This window comes from Microtus oregoni, unplaced genomic scaffold (assembly GCF_018167655.1).
Source record: "Microtus oregoni isolate MIOR12 unplaced genomic scaffold, Mior012 000035F_ref0000213, whole genome shotgun sequence".
In the NCBI taxonomy this organism is placed as follows: domain Eukaryota; kingdom Metazoa; phylum Chordata; class Mammalia; order Rodentia; family Cricetidae; genus Microtus; species Microtus oregoni.
In genome coordinates, this window is record NW_024543094.1 from 10,437,334 (window position 1) to 10,462,806 (window position 25,473).

General features: G+C 44.5%; 1 protein-coding gene across 2 annotated transcripts in view; it reads left to right on the forward strand.

The window, feature by feature from the left end:
- LOC121432556 (phosphofructokinase, platelet) overlaps nt 1-25,473 on the forward strand; it is a 63,726-nt gene that overhangs the window by 3,499 nt on the left and 34,754 nt on the right. For both annotated transcript variants that reach the window (XM_041630580.1, XM_041630579.1), the window contains exons 2-3: nt 9,894-9,967; nt 22,191-22,268. In XM_041630580.1, the coding sequence (XP_041486514.1) occupies nt 9,894-9,967; nt 22,191-22,268 (152 nt within the window). The remainder of the gene's footprint in view (nt 1-9,893; nt 9,968-22,190; nt 22,269-25,473) is intronic.

Sequence of the window (25,473 nt, forward strand, 5' to 3'; positions counted from 1 at the left end):
GCCCCCAAATTTTCTTTTTCTAAAGAAATTTATATGTTTCATTCTAAAATGAAACTGAAAATTCAACCATTATTTTCACATTCGCCTAAAATGAACTCCACATTGCTAGACAGGCAAGTTGACTATGACTAAGTGCCCACATTCAGGCAGTATTACTTCCTGCACAAAAATGATAAATGGTTTTAGATACACTGTAACAGATTGCTGAGATGGCTTGCTGGGTAAATGTGCTCACTGCTAAACCCAGTGAGTTCAATCCCTGAGTCCCACATGGTGGAAGGAGAAAACTGACTCACGCGATTTGTCCTATGACTCACATGTGCGCCACAGCCTGCCCCCCCCCCCGTATACAAATAAATAAACTAATTAATGTGATAATTAAAAAGCTAGATTGTGACCTCTGTGGGTCTTGTGTATGGTTGCATTCAAATTAGTCAGAATCCATGGTCTGTGTTTAGGGTAGGTTCAGTTGTTTATTGCCTTTGGGAGACATCAACATTAATACAATATTTACCAAACACCTACTTAGATTTTATATGAATCTCTCCAAGGCTCTGTAAAAGTAACTAGTCATTAAAGACTGCTTGTTATGTGGTAGGCTGAGGTACTCTGGGTGCCAGGCTAATCTGATGCGTGAGCCACTGAAGATGCTCTGGTTTTTCTCAAGTTCGCAGAAGTGAGTGTCAGGGCCGGAACTTGTGGCTGTAGATGGGATGCAGATACACTGTGCTGTTGACAGTTTTCAGTGCAACTATAGCTCACAACATCCTGCATGGCAGGCAGCAAGCACTGAAGTAAGTGTTGACTGTCTCCCAACCTGGAATCACCAGTAAAGTGACAGGGAACAAATTTGCATTTAGGTGAATTAGGAGCACTAGGCGAATTAGACCCTTGCATATCAAAATTGCTCTGTCAGCCTTTGAGCATTAGGTACCAACCACTAGTAACTGTAAAGAGCCTGAAGATTGTGCTTAGAAGCCAGAGGCGCCCACAGACTTGGCCCAGGTGCTGAATTGGTTGCTCTATCTTATACATTCACTCTGCCCTCCGTATTTGTGGATTTCACATTTGCAAATGCTATCAAACATGGCTTGAACATATATTTCTAAGTGTAGCATGTACTAAAATATCCATGGACTTGTTTTGCTGTCATTATCCTCTAACCAATACAGCACAATAACCATTTGCCTTGTGCTAGCTGTGCTAAAATAAAATGCAGAGATGCTTCAAGGCTTATGGGAGGATGTGCTAAATTCTATAAAAACTTTTGTCAACTTTATACATGAACTTCCAAGTCTTTGGATTGGTTTCTGAAAGAATGGATACAAGAATCGATTCCAAGAAAATAACAAAGCAAGTCTGCGTCCATTGAATACCCAGATGAGAGCCCTGATTGGGCCCTTCTTTACCCATAGCTGTGCTTATATGGGACTCCAGTACATGCAGAAAAGATTTTGTGAACAGTAGACATGTGACCTCACACAGCTGCACAAACGTGTGTGTGTGTGTATGAGCAAAGCACACAAGCACTTGTGTTTACTATCCTAAAACCCTTGCCTGTCTGTTCTTTGAGTGCATCGTTGCAGGGCATCACTCAGATAATAAGATAATTATTTAATCAAAAATATAGGGCAAGTCCATCACTGTAGTGTTTGTTTATTTTCTTGGTGCTGGGGATCAGCCCAGAGCTTTGTTCATGCCAGGGAATCTGAGGCTGTTTAAGATTTGATCTATTGATGAATCGTCAAAAGCCACCAGAATAAGAAATATGAAGATAAGTTTGCCACATGTGGGAGACAGATGTCAGAATACAAAGGTGCATTCATTCTCTACACAGTCACCACGCGAATGACTACGCTGAGTAGAGTGCCCAAGGGGTGAAGAGCAGGTGGCTGTGCTCAGCGGAGAGATGACTCACTTTTGGAGTACACTTTTGTATTTTTATTTGTTACCAAATCCCTCCATGCAGGCTGGATTCTTCCTCACAACCGGGTCTTGCCACCTTGTATTTTGTTTGGAATTACAGTAATTGTGCCTGTCTCGATGGATGCAGCTTTAAAACATAGGGAACAGTCGCCCTAGACGCAGACTTATCTATAGGCCCCGTTTTCCACCTACTAGAAGGAATACAGGAGTTTCTTTCTTATTTGCAAGGTGAAGCAGTCAGAATGTCCCATCTCTGCCTTTCTCAGTTTTCTTTCCTTCCCATCCTGAATCTCCCTAGCCCCTTATCTCCTTACATCATCAGACAAAAGTGGGACACAGCCAAGGAAGAAGGGCTGGACCATTCTGGCCTTCTAACATCACTCCCCCCCCCCCCCCCAGTCACTTCCTTGTCCCTCCTCACTGTGCTCACTGCCACCTGAAAGATGCTGCGAGGACAATGCTGATAGAGCAGCTCTGCCAAAGGCTGGGAATGGTCCTGGAGTTGGCTAATCCCTCTATCCCCAGGTTGGTTACAGACCACACAAGATTCGGGGCTCAAAGGGGCTGCTGTTTGTTAGCCCAGGCTCCCAGGAGACTTCCCTCATACATCAACCCAGTGGCCCTCTGTTACTGTTCTCTCGGCTTGATCAGCATTTTGTCTGAGCGGATTTCATAACATAGGGTCCATTTTCTAAAAATGTGACCCAGTTACAAGTTTTCTGATTAGAAATAATTGAAAGGGGTGGGCACGTAGTTGCCCCAAGCAGTCATTCTTTCTGTCTGATGTTTTTCAAATTTATACTGCTTTTATTTAGACTGCTTATGCTCTTATATAACCATTCCACCACAGGAACAAGTTGTGGAATGTGTGAAGCCTTAGGTAGAACCCTGGAGTCCTTTCTATCCCTATTACGACATGAACCTATGGACTGTATACCTCAGAGGCTGCTGCAAGCCGAGTAGGATCCTGTACCAGAAGGAGGGGAAAGGTGTGAGTTACAGAGGCCTGCGGAACCTTGGAAAGCCTGGGAGGAGCCAACAGGAAGTAGCCCAAGGCCAGGGAGCCAGATTCCTTATGGGGGATGGGAGGAAGTGGTCTTGGGTAGATACTAGTCAGCACAGGCTGTATGTAAACTTTGATTTACCTTGTCCGAGCTGGGAAACCATGCTAAGGTTACTGTCTGCCACTGATAAAGGTCACTTTGTGGAACGGAGAGGCAGAGAACTGGGGTTGAGTGACTCAGAAGAAACGGGTGGAGGCTTGGGGAGGCAGGGTTGGGGGATGTGACTGACAGGATGCTACTGTGGAAGCACAGCCTAGGAAGCAGCAGAAGGGCTTTTGAATAGGTGGGGGGCACATGCTAGACGAGAACTCATTTGCTGAGACCATAAAGACAGTGTACGAAACTGTAGGTATACGAAGGCCAGTGAGAATACATTCTTTTCAATGGTGCCTGTAACAGTAGCAAATAAGTAGGGAGAAAAAAGGAAGTCAGTGAAAAATTGTTCATAGGAAGTAGGTCCTATGGAATGAAGTGTTCACCATTGTTTAATAAGGACCTAGTTACTTAGCAGGCTGTGTTCAGTACTTCACACATCAGTGAGTAGATTTCAAGAGCATTTCTGCTCATGAAGAATAAGGTTTGCAGCCAGACGCCAGTGGTGCACACCTTTAATCCCAGCACTCTGGAGGCTGAAGCAGGCGGATCTCTGTGAGTTCGAGGCCAGCCTGGGCTACAAAAGAGCTAGTTCCAGGACTGTTGCACACCTTAAATCCCAGCACTCGGGAGGCTGAAGCACGCTGAAGCACGCGATCTCTGAGTTCAAGGCCAGCCTGGTCTACAAGAGCTACTTCCCAGTATATCTAGGACTGTTACACAAGAGAAACCTTGTCTCAAAAACAAAAACAAAAACAAAACAAAAAAAGGCTTGGATTAGTAGCCTGTGGTTTATTAATTAGTAATCATACTAGTGAAAGTAACAGAAAGAGGTGAAATAATTGTGTGTGTAATTCAGTATTTTACAACATAACTATTGTATTGGTTATTGATACTTTCTTTTCTGAATTAAGACTGGAATCTGTACGTACTGCCATTATAGCACATTTAAGTGTGGGCAAGACACACGTGATCTGAAGGTACCCTGATGAACGGTATGGTCACAGAGCCACAACAGTGTGTCATCACCTTCATTTAAAAGGTCTACCTAAGAAGGGTATCTGTTCCTCAGGGAAAGCGAGAGACTGTGAATACCAGAGATGGGAGGGGTGCCGAAAAGTGCCCTGGTAGTCATGATGTTGTACATGTGCTCATGACCTCAATGTGGAATTGCACAAGACTTGTACCAGGGTGACCCATCAACATCCCATCACAAGACCCCCAACTCTCAGAGGAGTTATAGACAAGGAAAGTGCAGGGCGGGGGTGTCATTTTCCTCAGTGATAGGACCACTTGACCTTACTCAAGCAAGTACCCACCCATCATCCATCCTTGTGCATGCAGAGAGCGCCAAATAAATTTACCTCACTGTACACAGACATGAAAAGTGGGAAAGGGGAATTTGAGAAGAAGGCATTTGGTGAGAGAGGAAGATGATAAGAGTATACTGTGTGAGAAACTTTGACCAAAGGAATATATGCATACATAAACATATATACATACACACACATCTACATACATACACATACACACGTATACATACATAAGCATACACACATACATACACACACACACACATATATATGAAATTGGAAAATAATTTATTTTTAAAAAGAACTCTACATGTTTGTATGGACTCTTTGAGTATAAACAGGGATCAGGTGACAGTGGTCTCAGTGTTTGCTGTGGACACTGGGACACTCACTCTGAACCCTGTAGTTTCAGGGCCAGTAGTATTTTCCAGCTGTCTGTTTGGCTAACTTCTTCCACTTCAGATTCTTCCTCAAACACTAGTCTTCAGCAAAGCCCTGGCGAACCACTGTAGTGCTTCCTAAATCCTCCAAGCTCTTCGTTTCCTGTACCACTTTGCTTGACATTTTTCTCCTTAACATTTATGCCTTTTTAGTAGTAGCTTTAATGTGTTTATTTGCTACTAACTTATTATATTATTCAGTGTGTGTGTGTGTGCTCTTGCTTGTGTGGAAACCTGTAGAAGACAGGGACGGACATCAGATATCTTGTCCAATCACTTCTCCACTCTATGAGACACTTTTTTTTTTTTTTTTTTTTTTTTTTTTGGTTTTGGTTTTTGAGACAGTGTCTCTCTGTTGCTTTGGAGCCTGTCCTGGAAGTAGCTCTTGTAGACCAGGCTGGCCTTGAACTCACAGAGATCTGCCTGCGTGGGATTAAAGGCATACACCACCATGGTCAGACACTCTTATATGCACCTGGAACTCACTGTTTCGCCTAGACTGGCTAACCCACCATGCAGCTGTCTTTTTTCAGGGGCCCCTCCTCCCAGGACTGGGTTTGCATATGCATGCTATTGTGTCCATCCTTCATCCACAGAACCATCTTCTCAGTTCCTCATTTGTTGATTTACCACCGTGGCAGACCAAATCCAGGGTCTCCAAATTGTCCTCTACCGCTGAACTGAATTTCCAGATCCTGTCGGTGGGCACTAGTGGTACTTACGTTACTGCTCTTTGCCCTCTACTGACTGCACTGAGCTCCAGAGGGCCAGGGTCTCTGCTGTTCCGTCAGCAAAGTCTCCCACCGGCTCGTGGAAAAGAGTAGACACTCCATCCACATCCATGCGGTACATGTGATGGCTAGACAGATGAGGACACCCTTATAGATTTATCTGAGCCCTTCTGACGTTGACTCTTGGACCTGGGGCCAGCGTGGCTCGTAGCTTGATAACTGTGAGGGAGACAGGCTTTTCCTGGGTTCTGTCCGTCCATCCACACCCCTTCCCTATCAACATCATTTAGAGACAGAGCTTAATGAATAACTACAGCAGCAAGGATAATATAGGGCATGATTTATGTTCATCTTTTAAAAGGCCTTTCTGCTTTTATGTCTGTATATGTGTGTGCCTATGTGAATGACTGCCACGTGTGTGGGTTCTGCAGAGGCCAGAAGAAGGCGTAGGATCCTGGGAACTAGAGGTGTGGTACATAGGTTTGTTACTAGGTACCCATAGATCATGTGCAGCAGTCGAATAAGGGTGATTAGTTCTTTCATCTCACATAGTTACTTTCACAGGACTCAGAATTTAAGTGTTGCCAGAGTAGTGTTTCAAAGCCAGCAACGGGTGAGGTGTGTCTCACAGCAGCCAGTAAATAAAGATTTACCTAATGTTTCCTTGATGGCCTCAAGGAAAAAGTGAACTTGCCACTATTTTTCCTCCACTGTCCTTTAGTGAGAACCGTTGGCGACACGTCCATCTTTTCCTTTCAGACACACGTTTCCCACCCAACAGCACCATCTCCGTGTTAAATTAGTTTCAGTTCTATAAGAAGACTGCACCTGTTCCTGGAGTTGTTAGGGTCAGGGCCTGGTTCTGGCAGGCCTGACGAGCTGGGCTCTGCCACCAGCCCTCAATATGTCAATTAAACATGCAAAGTAATAATGAAAAACAGAAAAAGGAGATTTGTTCAGAGTGACCACACCTGAGAAGAGAAATGAAGAAGTTCATAGACGGCCCCACCTCACCCCAGTTCTACCTTCCAGGTCTGAAACCTACTGCGATTAGGTTAACTTGAAGACAGGAGGTTTGTGTAACTAAGCAGTCCTGGGCCGGCGTGGTCATGCCCAACAGTGACTTACCACTATCTGGGCTACAGTCTGTCCGGCAAGGTGGTTTTTGTTGTTGTTGTTGTTTTGTTTTTTTATTTTTCTTTTATTTTTAAAGTTTTTTGAGACATGGTTTCTGTTAGCCCAGGGGTCCTGGAACTTTTTTTGTAGATCAGGCTGGACTTGAACTCACAGAGATTCACCTGCTCTGCTTCCTTCATGGTGCTGGGATTAAAGGTATGCACTGCCAAGCCCGCCTATTTGAAAGATGTTCCGACAATTTAGCAGAACTATATGCATCTTCTTTTGAGAGAAAGCTCTACTCTGGCTGGCATCAAACTCCAGTCTTTTTTTTCTCCCAGCATGAGATTCCTGGGGAAATTCCAGTTCCTTGTGGTCCATTGTTTCAATAATCTGAAAGACAAAGGGAGGTACACCAATGTCTCCTTAGATTATCTTTATTCTTGTTCCAAGCCTTCCGGGAGGACTGGGCTGGGATTTAGATTTCTTTCAAAAAAAACACTAAGACTGTTGCTTAGAAGGAAGGTGAAGAAATACTCTAGGAGGTTGCTTTGAGTCCCAGGTCAGACCGGAAAACCTAAACAAATGAGGGAACGAACACTGTGCGGTAACTGTTCCGGGGAAAACAGTAGGCCGAGTGTGAGGGAAGCCCTTGAATCTGCTCTATGTCCCAAATGACCAGGTGGCTGAGGACAAGGTCAGCCCCAAGTGAAATGACACAGATGTTTACCCAGGAGACTATAAGCCCCAAGTCGTAAGGATACTTGTCAACATATTGGTTTCTTTGTTTCCTCCTTGATCCCGGATCGCCTCTTCCCAGAACCTTCCTGGGGCTCATCTTATTCTGTCTGACAGCATGTCTTCAAAGACAGACAGAGCCTAAGATCTCTGTGGCCGATAGATGGGAATCAGACCCCAGTAGACAGTCTTCTGAAACTGGCCTTGTTAAAGCGCAAGGGAAGCTTAAATCCCAGCTTCTCGTTTAATTAATTTAGTTACCCCTTCCTGGGCAGTACCCTGCAGAGCCCCAGCTTTCTCCTGGCTCCTTAGAGGAATCTGGACTTCAGCAGGCTTCCCTAGGTGATTTCCGAGTACAGAGCTGACTTTAGAGGCAGTTCAGACAATCCCACCTAAAGGGCCCAGGTGGATATCTAGCGATTAACTTCTTAAGATTAGTTTGCAAGTGAATGGAAGCCTCCAGGCTGTGCCTCCTGAAGCGTGGTAGGATGGGGGGGCGGGGGGCGGGGGTGGGGTGTGGGGTCAGCTGTTAGCCTGGGAGAGGTACAGACTCTAGGGCTGTGCCTGAGAAGCTCCTGAGGCAGCCTCCACCCCCAGTTTTAGGACCCTTCCTGGGGCCAACTGCTGGAGTGCAATCTCAGTTCTTTCCTGGTGAGTTAGAGCTTGGCAGGATAATCTCCCCGCAGCCGGGATTGGTTTCACGTTTCTTTCTTTACGTCCCCGCAGCCCAGCCAGATCGCTGTCTCTCTGACCACACTCAGCTTTCTCTTTTCCTTATCACTCCCAGCGTTCAGCAATCTCATTCCTTCTGTCTCTTCTTTTACACTCACTCTTTTCAAACCCCCAAGTTTGTTCATGAGGTCATGTTTCTGTGGGGGTGAGGGAGGGAACATGTGGAAATGAGATCTTCAGAGAAGGGAGGCACAAAAGGGCCCAGGGCATCATTCCTTGGGGTACTGCATCAACCCATTTTCCAGGGTTTGTATACAGTTCAGGTACCTAGTGGTTGATTAAGTGATTATAACCGTAGCACAAAGCCCTAGAACCACCATGTGGTTGCTGGGAATTGAACTCAGGACCTCCAGAAGAGCAGTCAGTGCTCTTAACCTCTGAGCAATCTCTGTAGCCCATGTATACATTTCTAAGAGATTTGTGGAAATGAAAATGAGGAAAACTTGTATGCATATTTGTGCGGGCATGCGCCCATTTCTGTGGAAGCCAGAGGTCTAGTGCCTTCCCTAATTGTTCTTCACTTTATTTTTGAGAGAGGGTCTGTTACTGAATCTGGTACTGCTCACTGACTTGGACAGGATAGTTAGCCTCCAAGTTTGAGCAATCCTCCTTCCTGTCTTCATCTCTTCAGGAATACGAGCACACTGCCGTGGTTGGCTTTTTACATGGGTGGCCTGGATCAGAACTCAGGTCTTCATGCTTATGCAGCAAGTACTTTGTGGATGGAGTCATTGCCCCAGCTCCCAATCTATTTTGTACTTATTTAAAGATGTCATCTGTCATCCTTCTGTATTGCAGCATGTCTACTTTTCTTATTTGTTTCCCACAATTTTAAGATCCAAAATGGGAGATTTGGAGAAAACTGTAGCCTGGGAGGAACCCGGCTGAAAGCCGAGCTGCTCGTCATTCTGAGGCTGAGGACTACATCCTTTCTGGGCATGATCTTTTCTCCTTGTCTCCTCTCTCCTGCTGGGTCTTAGATCCTGAGCTAAGGTGGTACAAGGTTCTTCAAGTGTTATGCCACTGGTAGGCTACAAAAGCAAGCTTTCAGCTTCCCGAAATGTTATCTCAGTTGAGAGTAAATCTGAGCTTCCGGCCTTGCATTCTATTGCACACTGTGACTTTAAGTGTGGAAAATATCCCTGGTCTATCTTAAGGACCTATGGCGATTTCTAGTACACTGACTTGTTTTACCTCCTCTTCTAACAAAAATGCCATGGTTTGTTTTGTGGTTAAGACCATCGCCTACTTTTAAATCACACCGATAGGTAGGGATAAAATAACTATTCACCTTCCCAAGACCGATTGCTCCTTTCACTATTAGCTTCTTTGACTTTGGCTAGCGACATCTGCCTTCTGTTTTCTTCAGTGATTGTCTGGAGTTGCCTAGCATTCTGTACTGCAGAGCACACACACATCCACCCCCAGTACTCGGGAGGCTAAGGAGTTGCAAGCTCTACTCAGCCTCAAGCTAGACACAGAAAAGGAAGCCTTGAGTGATATTCTGAACTGAAAAAAAAACCCTAGGTACTTTTGTAATGTAACTCATCTTTAGATGAGCCCCAGTATGCAGGGTATCCTGATTTCTAACTGTATTTTATATTTACTATACTTATCCTAAAGGTATGGTTCATAGTCATGTCTCATGAGGAACCAGCACAGGCAGTTATACAGTTTGCCTAGGTCTTGGTGAACTGGCCTCAAGCTCTCTACTGACGACTGCTCCTGTTCCTTCCACAGGTATGAACGCTGCTGTCCGTGCTGTGGTGCGCATGGGAATATACGTGGGGGCCAAAGTGTACTTTATATATGAGGTCAGTGCCTGCTTCCCATTTGTGCTTTCTCTGACTCAGGAATTCGGACCGCCCACTGGCTCATAGCCCTGACGCTCTCAGGCTCTCAGGTCTCTCTCTCTTGCTGCCTGCCCTGACTGAGTGCCAGAGGTGCTGGGAAAAATGAGATAAGACAGCACAAAAGTCACGCTGGTATCGACTTCCTGGTCTTGATTGCTGGGTTAATGGTCCTGAATGTGTTAACTGTGAGCCGAAGTCAAAGAACAGTCTGAGGGATGGAAAGACGGCCGCTTTGAGCTTCCCAACCTTAATGTGAAGCTGACACCACTCCCTAGCGTCTGCTCATGTCTTGGCCTCACAGTGAAGAATCTATTTTATTAGTGCACAAATAAAAATGATGTCATGAGTTTGCCTGGAAATGGAAACCATGTTAAACAAAATAAACTAGACTTAGAAAGACAAGCACGTTTGCTGCCCTGCAGATGTGAGATTTTAATGTGTGTGTGTGTGTGTGTGTGTGTGCACGTGTGCGATGTGAAACTAGAAAGGAGACCATGGTGGGAAGAAATTATATAAAGGAGTAGAAGAGGGAGAGAAAAGGCGATAAAATACCTGTGACTTGAGGACAGAGGGGAGCTGTTGGCAGAGGGATAGCAAGGGTCGGGGGATAGGAGGGGAATGAATGGGGAGAAAGGTACTTGAAAATGCCATAACGAAATCTATCATCTCCTGCATGGACTTGTACTAAAACTAAGCAACAACAGCTAAACTGAACCTGCTTATTGTCTCCCGTGTTGAGGTCCTGGCAGCTTAGGAAATATGTAGTATGTGAAGAAGGAACCAGAGTAATTTCCAAAAGTATAAGGAAAGTCATTTTGTTTTTAACTTTACAAAATGTAGCTAAAAGTGGAAAAGAATGGTTTTCTAAACGATCAGTTCAGGACTGAGGAGATGGCTCTGTCAGGTAGAGCTTGCCCTAGAAGCATTAAGACCCAGCCGTGCATCTACAGAAGCCTTGTAGAAGCCACTGTGGTCATATGCACCTGGAATCCCACTAGTCCAATGACATGGTTGGAGACAGAGACAGAGGAGTTTGCCTTAGAGGCTGGGGGTTGGGGGATAACTTTCACATCAAACTGGTGTGTAAGAGTCCTATGTCACTGGCCCATTTAGGGTTTTCCCCATCCCTTAAAAACTACGTCCATGTCTACATTGCTATTTAAAATTCTGTGTTTTGGGCTAGTCCTTTGGTCTGTAGATAATGGCATCAGTCAGCTAAAAAGCCATGGCCACTGTGATAGATACCTCTGGCTGATGTAACAGTTTCTAAAACTCATCCAGTCCTAACCCTCAGCATTACCTGCTCCATAGGTGGTAACTTCTTATCTCTGCAGACAACTGGTTGTCTTAGTTAGGGTTTCTATTGCTGTGAAGAGATACCACGAATATGACAACTCTTATAAAGGAAAAACATCTAATTAGGGTGGTTCCATATTCAGGGGTTCAGTACATTATCACGGCAGGGAGCATAGCAGCATGTAGGAAGGCGTGGTGCTTCCTATATCTTGATATGCAGGCAACAGGAAGTAGACTGTGATCCTGGGCAATACCTTTAGCACTCAAAGCTAACCGCACAGTGACACACTTCCTTTAACAAGGCCACACCTTCTCAAAGAGCAGCTCCCTAAGAGATTGTGAGGGCCAATACTTTAAACTACCACGCTGGCGTCTACTAAAACATCTTCCCTTTTGTGAAGTTGTCACACTTGTATTCCTTTGCTCATCCCTTGGGTTTTAATTTGATTGTCAAAGTCTGTGGCTGTGTGATATTTGTTCGTTACATTTGGGAAGGTTGAAAACAATGGTTCTCACCCTTCGTCCATTCAGCCCGTTTTAACGTTTACTGTTTGGAGCATGTGAAGGTCAAATTCTCCTTGTGAATTTTCACGGCTGGTCTCTGGTCCTGACTGCCACCATCCCTTGTTCTGCTTGTTGTGTGTAAGCACAGTTTAGGATCCGTGCCATGCAGAGCATGAGCCCTCTTGCTCCTCTTCCTCCTCCCCTGAAAGTTTGCATTTGTGTGTCAAGGTCTCTGAAGGGAGGCCATCTACTTATCCATTGGGCCACTGGGCTTCAAGTGCCACGACCATATTTCACCTGGGCCTTTGTGTTTGCTTTTTCTGCTTCTGTTTCAGAGTTTGCATGAGAACACGAGGCAGATTCTCTCCCCCTTTCCCCCAACCTCTCTCTCTTGCCCTCTCCTGTCTTGAGCCTTGCTGGCTTGAGAGCAGTTCCTCATTAGCAAGTGTGGTTTTCATGAGCTCTTTGGGGTTAGAGCAGTGCCAGATGAGGTTTTCTGTTAAAATTAGCAGTGGTTTCACATTGGCTAACGACTTAGAGCCAACAGACCAGTCCCCCAAGGAGCCTATGTGATTTTCACACAGGCCACAGGGCTATGTCTTCTGCTCTTGCTGTATGCAGCTAGGCACCTAAGCACCTTGGAAAGGAGAAAGTTCCCCACGAGTCTCATTGATCTGGCTGGTAGCTCTGAGGGTGTTTGAGGTTAAGATGGAAGTTATTTCTGTTATTTCACAGTCAAACTGAATTCTTCCCCAAACGGTTCTCTGTGTCCTTTGTAGGGCCAGAAAGAGCTCAGCCCGGTGACTCCCAAGTCTAGTCAGGGGTGACTTAGATCCAAGGACATTTGCCATTGCTTGATGACATTTTTGATGATTTCATTGTTAGAGGGAGGATTGTACCTGTCATCCAGATGGTAGAATACTACTGCCTAACACCTTTTAAACCAGACAAGGCAGTCCTTGAAGAATCAATTGGTCCCACATGTGAGACCCAACAATGTTGAGAAACCCACTGTTCCATGAAGAGCCGACTCTGTCTTGGATATTGTTCACTGGGGAAGAGACTAGAATTTAGTTGGGGAAGACATGTTGGCTGTGCTTTAAGCTGTGCTAGAGACTGGTAAACCCTTAGTGCTTGTTCAGATGCTCCGTGTATGCAGTTGCCATGTGTGGTGTGTCTGTACTTTGTTCTTCCTCGTTCTTCCAGTCTTGTGATTGTCTGTCTGAGTTCTGCTGATACTAGCTAGCTCCAGACCTGTGTCTACCAGAATCTGCACATTTAAAAATCAAACAACTGATAGGGAGATCCTCTTATAGGCCTACAGTGAAAGACTTTTGTTCTTTCTTTTGAGGTTAACCAGATTTATTCTCCACGCTGTTGTTTTTAGAGGTTCCTAGAGAAACAGAACCAACAATATGTGTAATCATAAGACAGGATTTATTAGATTGGCTCATCCACTCATAGGCTCCCTTCCTCTGTTGAGTTGGAGAAAATTAATAGATGTTCAGTCTAAGGAGCTGGAAACTTCAGTATGAGAGAGGGGTCAATGATGCTGTAGGGCTTGGCGTATGTGAAAGAGTCCTTCTTCAATAGCAGAAAGTATTACTGCAGTTAAATCAATTGAGAGTGTCATCATCTATATAGATGTAAAACTTTTGCTTCTATAATTTTAAAATCCAAAAAGACCAGAAAATCTGTAAGCTTGACTTGACATCACTTGCTTGACAGCAAAGCCCTGGTGGCCTAAAAGGAGGCTCAGCCTACCTGGTGTGAGGGGCTGTACCTTCCTGTATAGAAAGTGACGCCTACTGGATGGCTTCCACTGAGCTACTGATTGCCTCAGGTCACATTTATCGTCACAGCCACACGGCCTTGAAAATGCAAACCTTTAGAATCCCATTCCAAAGTTAGGTGAGGGACTGTGGAATTTCACAAGCCGCCCAGTGCCTGAAAAGGAAAAAATAAACCTTTGATCCTGTGTCCTTATTTGACCCAAGGGAGTATTATTTGTGCTGGGTATGATGGAGGCAGGAAAGCTTTAGGAGTTCAGAGTCATCCTTGATTACCTAGTTCGTTCCAGGCCAGCCTAGGCTATACATAAGATCTTGCCTCAAAACCCCTAAAAGAAAAAGAATGGGGGTGAACAAGGGGAAAAAAGAGGAAGGGAAGGAAGAAAACAGAAATCTGTGTCTCTCCCTCACTGGTAGAAAATGTGCAAGAGTTTTGAGTACTAACCCCAAAGGGGCTGTTTGCTGGCTAGTTGCAGGACAAGAAAACATGCTCACCTTTGACCCCATTGGTTGTGGCCAGGCACAGAACTGAGGCATGTGACCGAACTGGTGCACTCTGTGACCTTCTGGGGAATCATGAGTTGCCTAATAGTTAGGCTTCTTTATTTATTAGCCTTACTATCACCAGCCCTGTGCTGTTTGGGATAGGATAGCAGGGGTGGGGAATGGCAATCCCGTGCTTTACAGTTTTCAGAAGCATCCTGCCTCTACCCACTGGATGCCAGAGGCACCTCCTCCCCTTAATCATGCCAGTCAGGATTGTTTCCAGGTGGCACTGTTTCCTGGAGGCACAATCCCTCTTATTAGGGACTGCTATTCTCAACCAATTGGATTTGAATTTATAAGGTTCCCGGTATTGTGTTTCTAAGCATCATTTAGTGATTCATCCCAACACGTTTGTTCATGTATACTCCAGTTTCTCAGTTTGCCTAGAACTTTCAATGTTAGGAGCAGATTAGAACAGATAAACAGATTAGTATTCATTAAAAAATGGGTTCTCCTTCCCCCTCCTTTCCTCTCTCCTCCTTTGTTCCTCCTCCTTTCTCCTACTCCGCTCTTCATCTTCACCCTCATCCTCCTGAGCCTCTTTCCTCCTTCCCCCATTTCTTCTGAAAATGTATGAACCTGGAAACTCTGGTGTTTCCGGCAAAAGCCTGGCACCTGCTTGGGCTGAGCTGTTTTGTCTAGCTGCTACTTGTGGGCCTGTAGATCTGGGTCAGGCCTACGTGAGATGCATGTGGAGCCCTTGGGCTCCATTCCAGGAGAGATGGAAGGGGTTGGTGGGTTAACCCAGTTTTTTTCCTATGTAATGAGCTGATCATTCATTACTTTCTTTCTCTCCTGTTTGTTTTAATTGCTCTTAAGCTGGGTTCTTTCTTTAAGAGCCCACAGAAAGCCATAGCTCCTCAGTAGTGATAAGACAAGACTAATAAATAGTCTACAGGAAAGACCACATCCTGAGCAGGCTGCCCCGGATTAGGCGGATCCAACCCAGGATAGGAAAAAGTGAAATTAATTTGGGAGCATCGTGGCTGAAGAAGACAGGCGCTTCATTGCTTTTAGTTTATTGTGTAGGTTTACTATCCTATTGTCAAAGGTTTTCCTCAGATTTTGAAAGAACGGTTCCTAGAGATGTTTGCAAAAATGTCACCTAAATGTCTTTTGCCTTTAAATGAAGGATTTAACAGTTTGGTACTGTACATGGGCAGCCATTTATTTATACATGCTGTCCAAGCTCACCTCTCAGCCTATATGGGAACGAACGCCATTTTAGCAGCTATTCTTGCTATTCTAAATTTCAGTTTCAATTGAAAACGTGTTAGATGTGAAGAAATAAGGAAGAGGAGAGCTGATGCTGCCGTGTCCTCACAGATCTACCCAAATGGTTCCTTTGTCACCTTCTCTGCGGCTCCAGAGCTTGCAGGGTCTCGGCTGTCCTTGTCACTTCCAGTTGACATGTCTGTCTCTGGTTTCACCAGACTGGCTTTTCCTCTTGAACAGGAATGATTAGCCTGTCACTTTGGCCTCTCTTGTTTCAGGCCCTGAGTGCTATAGCCTGACTTAATATCCACATAAAGGTGGTTTGGGGTTGGAATGTGGCACAGGTGGCTGAGTGCACGGAGCTTTGATCCCCAGCCCAGCAAACTCACAAGAGTCCCTGTGACTCCAGCACTCAGGACATAGAGGCAGGAAGAACAAGAGCCTAAGGGCATCCTCGAAGTTCCAGGCCATTCTAGGCTGCAGGAGACTGTCCCCAAAATCAAAAAAGAAGGTAAAAGCTGAAGAAATGAAAGGAAAGAAGGTTGTGTGTTAACTAGTGGGTTCCTGTTAGACATTCCTCCCCACTCTCCCCTTGGCTAGAAGAGCAATTCCTCTTGTTCCCCAAAAGAATGCACTCCCAACTTTTGGTGTTTAAAGCGAGAGATGCTGAACTATGACAGAAAAATCTATGAAACCCTTGTCTAGCCTCTGCTCTTTTTGTTCTGAAGGGTAGGTTCTTGTCTCCTGCTGTAATCTGGGTATGTAATCAGTGCTTATGCTCTTGAAATGCATGGGCAATGCCAGCTGGTAAGATTCCTTAATCAGAAAACAGGTCACAGTATCAGTGCTGACTTCTTTGACCATCTCTTGGTTGTTCATTGCTGTCATCAAATGCTACTCCTCCTGTTCTGATGCTGGCTTCCACATCCCCCACCAGTGTCTCAACATTCAAGCAATGTTATCGATATCTCATTCAAGCATCTCACAAGGATTTCTAAGATAATCATTTGTGTGCATTCGAACTTCCTTAATATCCAAACTAGTTAACACTATATCTGCCTAAAACTACTAGCAGTGGCATTTGAAGATGGAACTGGATTGCATCAGCACATGTTGTCCTGATGGAGGAAGGTCATTGGTTAAATAAAATTAAACTGCTTGGCCCTCATTGGTTAGAAGATAGGTGGGAGGAGTAAACAGAACAGAACGCTGGGAGGAAGAGGAAGTGAGCTCAGACTCCACAGCTCTCCTCTCGGGAGCAGATGCCTCAGAGAGATGCCATGCTCCGCTCTCCCGGGCAGACGCTCGCGATGAAGCAAGCCGCCAAGTTAGACATGCTGAATCTTTCCCGGTAAGACCGGTGCTCACAGATTATTAGAGATGGGTTGATCGGGATGTGAGAATTAGCCTGTAAGGGCTAGAGCTAAAGGGCCAAGCAGTGTTTAAATGAATACAGTTTGTGTGTTGTTATTTCGGAGCATAAGCTAGCCATGTGGGCAGCCGGGGTGCTGGGGACGTAACCCCGCTGCCCCTTAATACTACACTGTCCTCTGTAGGCCGTTCACCAGTGCACTCTGCCAGGCCCAGCCTTTGTACCTACATGCATGACTTTTTTTTTTAATTAATTAATTTATTTATTAAAGATTTCTGCCTCCTCCCCGCCTCCCATTTCCCTCCCCCTCTCCCGATCAAGTCCCCCTCCCTCATCAGCTCGAAGAGCAATCAGGGTTCCAAGGACCACCCACCTCCATCCAGGTCTAGTAAGGTGAGCATCCAAACTGCCTAGGCTCCCCCAAAGCCTTAAGAGTGCTGGTTGACTTACACTGACTTAATAAAAGGCCAATCCATATGATGAGTTCCTGCCCTTTTCCCTGGAACACGGACCAGGATATGTTTTAGTAGTGATAATAGCTGCAGGTATGAGTACCGTTTTTTAATAAGTACTAAAACTATGCTAGGTCTTACACTAAATTTATATGTCACTTCTGACCTAATAATCCCTACAGCCGTCTTATTGTCGTGACAGTTTCAGACAGTCCAAACACACAGCATTGTCAAATTGCAAAAGAGGATGGACTTTCTCTGCCCAGTGGTAGTCACAGTGAGGCTGAGTGAGTGCCCACTGAGGACGTCATAATCACCCCATGTAAATATGACTGTTATCCTGGAGGAAGGATGACCTGCCTCCTTCCTGCTGTGGCTGTTAGGTTGATAACATTCCCGAAATTGAGCACTGTTAGCTTTGGCTTAAGGAAATCCAATGATGCCAGAGGACCAAATAAATCAAGTCAGTGTATTAGCGGCTTGTTTGCTCATGCTCCAAGTACAGGACTACATAATGGCTTGCCATGATCTAACCTATTTTAGAGCTGACCCAGCCTTACCAAGGACAAGTTCTATGGCTTCTTTCTCTGTAGGAATTTTCCATGAAGTAATTAAGCCACTGAGAACATTTTTTAATGGGCTGACTGTCAAGTTCTTTACTTCAGTTCAGAGCCTTGACAGAGAGATGATCATAGCCCTCTAGGCCAGGAACGAAAGACTCTACAGTCTCAGATTCTGTGTGGACCTTTCCTGTGTGCAAAATTAAGCCAAGGTCCTGAATTTCAAAAATCACTGGTAACCCTGGCATGGTGACTCATGCCTGTAATTCCATCAAATCAGAATCTGAAACAGGAGGATTCCCATGAATCTGAAGTCAGGAAGCTAAAGTAGGAGGATCCCGATGTCTGGGCTCTGGAATGAGACTAGAGAAATGACCCATCACTTGCTTGTAAGTGCGTGATTTCAGGACTGAGCACATGGTATTGGATAACCACTTTGGAGGCTATTCCCTGGGGAAGACTAGTAGTCTCAGAATTCCTTAGTTGCCTGTAGTTCTTTGTGTAAGGTTGGGGCCTTATTAGATTTCTAATTTTTGTGTTAGCATGTCTACTGAAATCATATACACACTAGTAATGTAGAGGCTGAGCAGGTTATATTTATGTATTTAGGAATATATGTATATATATATTTATATTCATAGACATACACACACATGCACAAATACAAATATATAGAGAGAACAATAGGAGGGGTGGATTGGAGGGAGGAAGTGGAAGGAGGAAAATAAAGAAATTACAATTTAATATATATTTAAATTAAAAATCCCACACAGTGCTTACTATTCTTACAGAGGCCTGCAGTTCGGTTCCTAGCACCTACTTCAGTAGGTTCACAACTGTATTTAACATTAGCTGCAGGGTATCTGCTGCCCTCTTCTGGCTTCTAAGAGTACCTACACACACAAATGGAACAAAATCTTAAAAATAAAGAAAAATGCTGGGCTTTAATTCTAGCACTTGGTAGGCAGAGGCAGGTGGATCTCTGAGTTTGAGGCCAGCCTGATTTACAGAGTTTCAGGACAACCAAAGCTACAACAAGGAAAGCCTGTCTCAAACCATAAAAAGAAAAAAGAAAACCATGGACATACGGAACTTTTGTGCTCCCACCCCCCTTTTTGAGCAGCTAGTTTTGACCAATGGTTTTTACTAATATAAATATGAATATAAAAATCAGATAGCTATTCAGAAACTCTCAACATTCCTGCCCTCAAGCATTTTTTTGTAGCAGAAAACTTCAGAAATTCACATTGAGACACATGAATCTGTGAGGTAACAAGAAACCTACTGTTGCACGAATAATCAAAACCCAGAGACTAGATATTGGGGTTCAAGTTGAAGATAAGGAAAGCAAAGCAGCCAACCACTAGAGAGACTTTTGCTTCTACCAAATCTTTAAACTGAAGGGACAAGATTCTGTCTTCACAACTCCTCAGAATTCACAATCCAGTGAATTCCTGTCTGTTCTCCTTTATATTCCTCTCTCTGCCCAGCCATATTGCTCCTGTCTCCACCTCTCTAGTGCTGGGATTAAAGGTGTGAACCACCACCATCTGGATCTGCTTCTGGATTGATCTTGTGTAGCTCAGGGTAGCTTTGAATTTACAGAGATCCCTGGACCCCTGTCTGCTGAGTCCTGGGATTAAAGGTGTGTGCCACCACTCCCTGGCTTGTATGGCTGACTAGTATGGCTGCTTTGCCCTCTGATCTTCAGGCAAGCTTTATTTATTAAAACACAAATAATATACCACTTTAACTGACCATAGATCCATCCAACAAGACTAAGTAAGGAAAAGGCATGATTTAATATTAGATGATAATTTTCCGTATGGCCCTTTAATTTTGAAAAAATAATTTGATTACTTGGAGTGAGTGGGCTGGGTTTTACTTTGTTTATGGTGGAGTCAACACGTGGCTAAGCATAGTGGCCACACGGTCCCCTAAATAAAGCAGCGCATTTCTTCAGAATCAGTTGGGGGCCACTGATGCCCAGACAAGTGCTGTTCAGTATAAATCAGAGCCTGTGCGTGACCCGTGTTGTCATGGCAGTGAATGATGTGATAAGAAATTCTGGTGGATGATGGGTCTCCTTAGAATCATCCTCTGAAGTAGAGTAGACAAAGCTGGTAGGGTGGCCTCTTTGGTTAAGAACTTAGTATGATTTTTTTTTTTTTTTTTTTTTTTTTTTTTTGCTTTTTCGAGACAGGGTTTCTCTGTGGTGTTGGAGCCTGTCCTGGAACTAACTCTTGTAGACCAGGCTGGTCTCGAACTCACAGAGATCCGCCTGCCTCTGCCTCCCAAGTGCTGGGATTAAAGGCATGTGCCACCACCGCCCGGCAAGAACTTCGAATGATTTTAAAAGGCTCCATGGTTTGCTTTCCTTAGGTGAGTCATGAAACTGGCTTTGAAGGCAGAGTACAAAATGGAATTTTAGAATGTGATTTGGCGACATTAGGATAAGTGTTTTTCCCAATAGGGAAAAAAAAACAATCTCACTTTCTACACGATAACAAATTAGGGTAAAATCAGTCCTCCTAATTGGCAATCGCTTCTTTTGAGTAAAAGCAGCTCAGAGCTGCAGGTGGCGGTGATTTTTCTGACGTGATGTGAGCACAATGACTTTGCAAACTAAAGGATGAGTCATTTCTCAGTAAGTTACCACGTGTACAGTGGAGTGAAGCTTTAAATGCAAGAGTAGTTGAATCATTCTCCTCTGGGGTTTCTGATTGCTTCCTTCACCATAGATATCTAGAATATGCAAAATATTTAAATTATTATTGCAAGCACCTTTAAATGTGTTAAGGCTTGTAGAGCATTTCCCCTTGTTTTCTAATTAGCAAAATTCTTGGTAAAAAAAAAAAAGAACAAAACAACCAACACATTTTAAAGTATCAAATCAGTATTTAGGACTTGTATGTAGAACAGTTGGTAGAATGCTTGCCTAGCACGTAAGAAGCCCTGAATTCAATTTGCAGCACCAAATAAGACTGGGTGTGCCAGTGCAGTGCATACCTGTAACCCCAGTACTTGGGAGCTGGAGGCAGAAGCATCAGAAGTTCAAGACCTTCCTTAGCTGCTCTGTAAATTCAAGGCCAGTCTGGGCTGTGTGAGACTTTGTGTCAACAAACAAATAAACAAACAAACAAATAAAACCCTCCGTTTAGATGAAAAGATAACTAGGAAAGAGAACATTTCTGTTCTCTGTGTGGCATGATTAAATAGTGAGATGGCCTGTAGTGACGGAGTGAGGAGCAGTGTGGATGCTGCAGAAATACTGTAGATAGTGATGCTACAAAAGGTTTACCTGAATCCAGCTCTGAGACAATCTCAGGATGCTTTTTGACCTCTAGTTGTTCCAGAAGAAAATCACCAAATTCAATTTATGGGGCTGCAGTTACCCTGATACTCAAACCACACAAAGATTTAACAAAGAGTGAGAATCACAGACCCATTTCCCTATGAACATAGACACAAAAACTCTTGCAACCAAAACCAAGAGTACATTAAAAAGATCACCCACCTCAATCAAGTAGACTTCATCCCATAGATGCAGAGATGGTCCAGTATATGAAACTCAGCCAATGTAACCCACCACATAAGTAAACTGAAACACACACACATACACACCACCACCACACCACAAATACACGATCATCTCATTAGATGCTGGAAAAAGCTTTTGACAAAATCCAACGTCCCTTCGTGTTAAAACTCTTGGAGAGATCAGGGATACCGGGGACATACCTAAACACAATAAAGGCAATGTACAGCAAGCCTACAGCCAACATCAAATTAAATGAAGAAACTGAAAGAAATCTCACTAAAATCAGGAACAAGACAAGGCTGTCCACTAAGGAATTTTTTTTTTTTTTTGACCTCCAGCTGGTCCTCTTTGGTGTGCAAGCTGTGGCCAGCTTCTCTCCATGGGTCTCTTATTTTACCCTACCATTGAATACCAGACCTTGCTGCAAGGACCCTTTGCGTGGGAACTTGGTGGGTCCTCATGTTCCATTGTCAAAGTCCTTCAGTGGGGACAATGCTGTGTCCTGGCCTTTTGAGACTGCTCCTGAGTTATGGCTGCCATTCTGGCCACACCTTTCACTGTTTTCTTTCTGACTCAGACGCATGTGAATTTGGATGAAGACCTTGGCTAGGTAGACTCCATTTCTTCACAATGCAGACTAGGATCTAACACATGGACCCATCATACACTGCTTCCAGGCTTCGTAAAAGCGAATTTTCTAGGGAGAGTTTTCTTTGTTTCTTTATCTGTTTTTTAACCGTGGTTTACTACTTTTAGGCAACACTTGCATTGCATTGTTCTCCTAGCAGTCACCTGGAAAGCTAGGCTCATTGCCACTTGTCTTTCTGTTTTGTATAAGTTGTGGGTCTATGTAAATTAATGTGAAGTCCAGCATCTTTTTAAGTAAATGTTTATCTTTTCACATCCAGGGTTACCAAGGCATGGTGGATGGAGGCTCCAATATTGTGGAAGCCAACTGGGAGAGTGTCTCCAGCATCCTACAAGTGGTAGGTACCATGTTGCTCTTTATTTCTCTGTATTAATGTCACCATTTTAGTTTGAAACATTTTCTGATTGAGCTTCAGTAAGTTCTAAAAATGAGTTCCCATTCCAGCTAGCTAATTATAAACTAATAAACTATTATATTGGTATGTAATTATTATTAGCTAGCCAACTATAATCAATAAAGTAATTATAAGGACAGAAAACACCCATTGCTTACTGTGTTCTTTCTTTTTTGTTGTATTAGGAGCCGCGGGGCTGCGTCCCCAGCACCCGCCACCCCTACGGCTAGCTTTACCCGAAATAATTACACGGAAACTGTATTCTTTTAAACACTGCTTGGCCTTTTAGCTCTAGCCCTTACTGGCTAATTCTGATATCCCGATCAACCCATCTCTAATAATATGTGGGCACTGGTCTTACTGGGAAGATTCTAGCCTACGTCCATCCTGGGTCGGAGCTTCATCAGTGCGTCTGCCCGGGAGCGGGGCATGGCGTCTCTCTGCTCCAGAGAGCAGAGCTGTCAAGTCTCTGAGCTCACTTCCTCTTCCTCCCAGCATTCTGTTCTGTTTACTCCACCCACCTATGTTCTAAGCTATGAGCCAAGCAGTTTGTTTATTACTTAACCAATGAAATCAACAGATTGATATATGACACTCCCACATCACTTTTTCTTGTCTCTGTGACAAATATCTGACTGAAGGGACTCGAGGGAGGACTTATTTGGTTCATGATTCAGAGGACCTTCACACCAGGAGAGCAAGGTGGTTGAGGGGCTATGCAGTGCAGCCCATGGTGGCAGGTGGTGGCTCATGGCTGAGCTTGTAATAGAGGCAGATTCTCTTTTTATTTCTTTATAAATAATAGCAATCAAAATGCCCACTTCCTCCCCTCTTCCCACTTCCCTCCCGCTCCCTCACAACCTTCCCCCCACCCCCTCCAGTCCTAAGAGAGGGCAAGGCACCCTGCCCTGTGGGAAGTCCAAGGCCCTCTCCACTACATCCAGGCTTAGGAAGATATGCATCCAAAGAGAATAGGATCCCCAAAAGCCAGTACATGCAGAAGAGACAAATCCCAGTGCCATTATCATTGGCCCCTCAGTCTGCCCCAATTGTCAGAGGGTCCAATTTGATCCCATGCTCGTTCATTCCCAGTCCAGCTGGAGTTGGTGAACTCCCTTTAGCTCAGGCACACTGAGTGGGTGGACCAACCCCTCATGGTCCTGACTTCCTTGATCATATTCTCCCTCCTTCCACTTTTCAACTGGACCTTGGGAGCTCAGTCCAGTGCTCCGATGTGGGTCTCTATCTCTATCTCCATCCGTCGCCAGACAAAAGTTCTATGGTGATATGCAAGATAGTCATCAGTCTGACTATGGGAAAAGGCCAGTTCAGGCACCCTCTCCTCCACTGCCCAGGGTCCAGACATACCCGTGGACTCCTGGGAACCCCTCCAGAGCCAAGCCAGAGGCAGATTCTTGCATGGCTTCTCACAATATAAGAAGCAGAGAGCTGGGGCCAGAAGCTGAGGTAGTTATCATTTTCGAAGATCACCCCAGCAACCCACTTGAACTTCAGTCCTTGTCAAAGCAGCCACAATTCTTCCCAAACAGTAGCATCACTACTTGAGGACCAAGGGTTCAAACACAGCTGCCTGTGGGATCTATTTCACATTCAATCTACAATATGGGTCATTTCATTATTATTTATTTCATGTGAGTATATGTGTGCCTGTGTGTGTGTGCGCGCGCGTGCTTGTCTGTGCACTTGTGCACAGGAATGCCAGAAAAAGATATTGGATCTCTTGGAGCTGGAATCACAGCCGTTTGCAGAATACCTGACTTGTTACATGGGAGCTGGAATCTGAACTCTGGTCCTCATAATTATACAGCAAGTAGTCTTAACCACTGAGTCATCTTCCAGGCCCTTTTATTAAGTCTTAAAAACACCAGCATGACCTTAACTCAGGAAGTATCCTTGTAATATACAAACTTGTATGTCTCAGCCTCAGCTACTGTTCATTGTGTTACTTCTGGAATTTTCTTTTTCTTTCTTTCTTTCTTTCTTTTTTTTTTTTTTTTTTTTTTTTTGAGCAGAGGAATGTAGAGGTTACTTTGGTTTGCTGGTGCTATGTGCTTTTGGCAAATCTCTATGCCCAGTGGATTTTTACATATCTCTTGGCACCGAGTGAAACAAAGCTGGGGAACGATTCTGCCTGGCCGCCCCTAGAGTTGTGGATTTAACAAGGACACTTCATCCCTGCTCTAGCTTGAAGCAAACACAGCTAATTTCTGTGTTGTGCACAAGGAAGAAGTAATTGCTGCTCCAGGCAAAACAGTTGCTTGCTTTGAATTTAAAAGAAATCTGTCCAGGATGTTTCATAAACTCCTGGAACATTTTGACTTAAGAAAGGGTTCAAATTAGTTGAGAAAAAGAGATGCTGTAGAAAGAAAAGACTATAAAAAGCTCTTTATTTGTGACTTGAGCTTCTCAAACCTAAGGATTAATCTCTGACTCATCTTGAGTCTTTTTTTATTTCTCATGACAGGGTTTCTCTGTGTAGCCCTGGCTGTCCAGGAACTCGCTCTGTAGACTAGGCTGCCTTGGGACTCCCAGAGTTCCACCTGCCTCTCTCTCCCGAGTGCTAGGACTAAAGGTGAGAGCCACGATGCCCGGCTTGAGCACTTTTTTTTTAGTATAAGTAAAATTGGCAAAATCACACTGAAGGTGATAAGGGGTGTGCACTTCAACAACTGTCGAAGACTGAGATTGCCCTTGGGGAGTTCTTAGCTTTGCTGCATACCTGGAAAGAGAGGGAAGGACGTTTGACCCATTCATAATTAGGCGAGTCATACTTCACAGACATTAGCTCGTTACCAACACAGAACAGTCTCATTTTGCTGTTGCGATAGAGATAGCAAACAAGGAAATGCGCTTGTGGTTGTGAATGGCAGGTTTGCTGAGAGGCACAGGTCCATTCTCAGCCTAGGATGTAGTCCTGACTCTCGTGGGGGCAGCCACTCCAGGACTATAGCTTTAGGTGCAATCATGGAAGCTGCACACCTTTCATAATCCTTTGGTTCACTGATCTGACACACAGGAGAGCCAGGTCACTGAGGCAGGACAGGTGAAGTGCTGACATATCTTTCCCACTGTGTGTACCTGGTCATCTCCTGTTGGGACTGCTTTGACTCTAACAAGGTAGGAGGCT